At 38.6% G+C, this 2500-nt stretch overlaps 1 protein-coding gene across 1 annotated transcript in view; it reads right to left on the bottom strand.

Moving 5' to 3' along the window:
• Positions 1-2500, bottom strand: part of LOC127000989 (uncharacterized) — a 55433-nt gene that overhangs the window by 597 nt on the left and 52336 nt on the right. Inside the window, exon 8 of the mRNA XM_050865163.1 lies at positions 1-1037. This exon is cut by the window's left edge and continues 597 nt beyond it. Coding sequence (XP_050721120.1) covers positions 1-1037 — 1037 coding nt within the window. The remainder of the gene's footprint in view (positions 1038-2500) is intronic.

The following is a 2500-nucleotide window of genomic DNA, read 5'->3' as shown; positions in this document are numbered from 1 at the left end:
GATAAAGGAGGAGGAGGAAGAAGAGGAGGAGGAGGAGGAAGAGGAGGAGGAAGAACGTACAGAAGGAAAACAAAGAAACTTTCTCCCATTAAAATAATTAGACTGGAAATGGAGGAAGAAGAAGAAGAGGAGGAGGAGGAGGAGGAGGGAAGCAACAGAGGAGGAAGAGAAAGAAGGAGGGAAGAAGAAATGAAGGAGAAAAAGAAGAGGGAATTGGAGCAAGCGAAGGGCAGAGGAAGTAAAAGAGGTGATAAACTTTGGAATAACGAAGGGAAAGAAGGAGGAAGAAGAAGAAGAAGAGGAGGAGGAAGAAGAGGAGGAGAAGAGGCAATTGAGAGGAAAGAATAAAAGGAAGGATAAAGGGAGAATTCCCTGAATAAAGAGAAGAAGGAGGAAGAAGAGGAAGAAGAAGAGGAAGAGGAGGAAGAAAGAGGAGAAAACTGTCAGGAAGAAGATCCGTGTTAATTTTAATGAGGAGGAGGGAAGAGAAGATGGAAGAGGAGAAGAAGAAGGAAAGGAGAGAAGATAAGAAAGGAAGAGGAAGATACCAGGAAACAAACAGGAAGAGGAGGAGGAAAAAATGAGGATAAAGAAGCAGAAAAAAGAGAAGAAAGAAGAAAGTTGAAAAAAGGAAAAAAGAAAAAGGAGGAAGAAGATGAGAAGGAAAACAGATATCACAAAAAAGAAAGAAGAGGAAGGAAGATAGAAGGGAAGGAGAAGAAGAAGGAGAAGAGAAGGAACAGAAACAGAGGAGGAGGAAAAAGAAGAGATTAAAAAAACGAAAAAAAGAAACGAGAAAGAAGAAGAAAAAGAAGCGAAAGAGAGAAGAAAAAGAAAACAAGAAGAAACGAGACAGGAGGAAAACGAAGGAGAGAAAGAGGAGGGGAAATACAATGAAGAAGAACAGGAGAGGAGGGAGAGGAGGGGAGGAAGGGAGGAGAGGAGAAGGAGGAGTAGGGAGGGAGGAGGAGGTGAGGGGTGTGCGCCGGAGCTGGTAACATTGAGTCCGCTTTGCTGTATGGCTGCCTCCTGCTTGCCTGCGAAAGAGAGAGAAAGAAACTATTAGATAAAGAAGGGAAGAGATGGATAATTGATGAAAATGGGAATAAATGATAGGATGAAAAAGAGAAAATGTTAGAAAATAAATGAAAGATGAAAGAAATAAATAAAAAGGAAAAGAGAGGGAGAAATAAACGTTAGATAGAGAAGGGAAGAGATGGATAATTGATAAAAATGGGGATAAATGATAGGATGAAAAAGAGAAAATGAGAGAAAATAAATGAGAGAATGATGAAAAAGAAATAAATAAAAAGGAAAAGGATAGAAAGAGTGAAACGATTAGATAAAGAAGGGAAGAGATGGATAATTGATAAAAATGGGAATGATTGAGAGAAAACGAGAATAATGGAATGATTAATGAAAAGGGAATATGCAAAAAGGAGAAAAAGAAAAGAAAAAATAATAAAAAAGATAAACAATTAGATAAAAAAAAAGGAATGGAGGAAAATTTTATAAACGGAAATAAATGATGAAAAAATAAAGAAATGAATAATGAAAGAAATAAAAAGAAAAAAGAGAAAATAGAGAAAGAATTAGATCAAGAGAGAGAGAGAGAGAGAGAGAGAGAGAGAGAGAGAGAGAGAGAGAGAGAGAGAGAGAGAGAGAGAGAGAGAGAGAGAGAGAGAGAGAGAGAGAGAGAGAGAGGGAAGGAAAATGTATAAAGTAAAAGACTAGAAAATATATCAGAATTAGTAGAAAAGGCACAAATAATAATAATAGGAATGGGAATGATGAAAATGTTGGATAATGGGAAAATAAGAGGAGAATGAGATTAAGGAGAAGGCCAACATGAGATAAAGATCGCTTGGAGTACACGAATAAGAGGAAAGAGGAGGAGGAGGAAGAGGAAGAGGAAGACGCTCGTAGGAAGAGGAGGAAAGAAGAAGGAGGTGAAAAGGGAAAGGAAGGAACTCGTAGTAAGAGATAAAGGAGGAGGAGGAGGAGGAAGAGGAAGATGAATAAGGAAGACGAAAACGCTGGTAGGAAGAGGAGGAAGAAGGATGAGATAAAAAAGGAAAAGGAAAAAAATCGTAATAAGAGATATAAAGGACAAAAAAAATGGATGAAAATTAGTTAAAAGAGAAGAAAGAACGAAAATAGAAATGGGAGAAAATGAAGTTAGGAGAGAAGTGAAAGAATAATGAAAAATAAGCTCATGACTCAATTATCTTATATGGAGGGAACAATAAGAATAGGCCTAACTAAAATAATGATGATGATAATAATAATAATAATAATGTATATGGGTGTGAGTGTCTTGAAACTCTCCACTCGGAAATTAACCTTGTGACCTTATTGCAAAGTCTCCCTTACTAATAAATATCTCCCCCCACCCCCACCAAACCCAACCCACCCACGCAACCCAACTCCCCACAACCCAGCCCCCCCACCCAACCCCCCCACGCAACCCAACTCCCCACAACCCAACCCCCCCACCCAA

This window comes from Eriocheir sinensis, chromosome 19, assembly GCF_024679095.1.
Source record: "Eriocheir sinensis breed Jianghai 21 chromosome 19, ASM2467909v1, whole genome shotgun sequence".
In the NCBI taxonomy this organism is placed as follows: Eukaryota; Metazoa; Arthropoda; class Malacostraca; order Decapoda; family Varunidae; genus Eriocheir; species Eriocheir sinensis.
This window is presented reverse-complemented; position numbering and strand designations above follow the sequence as displayed.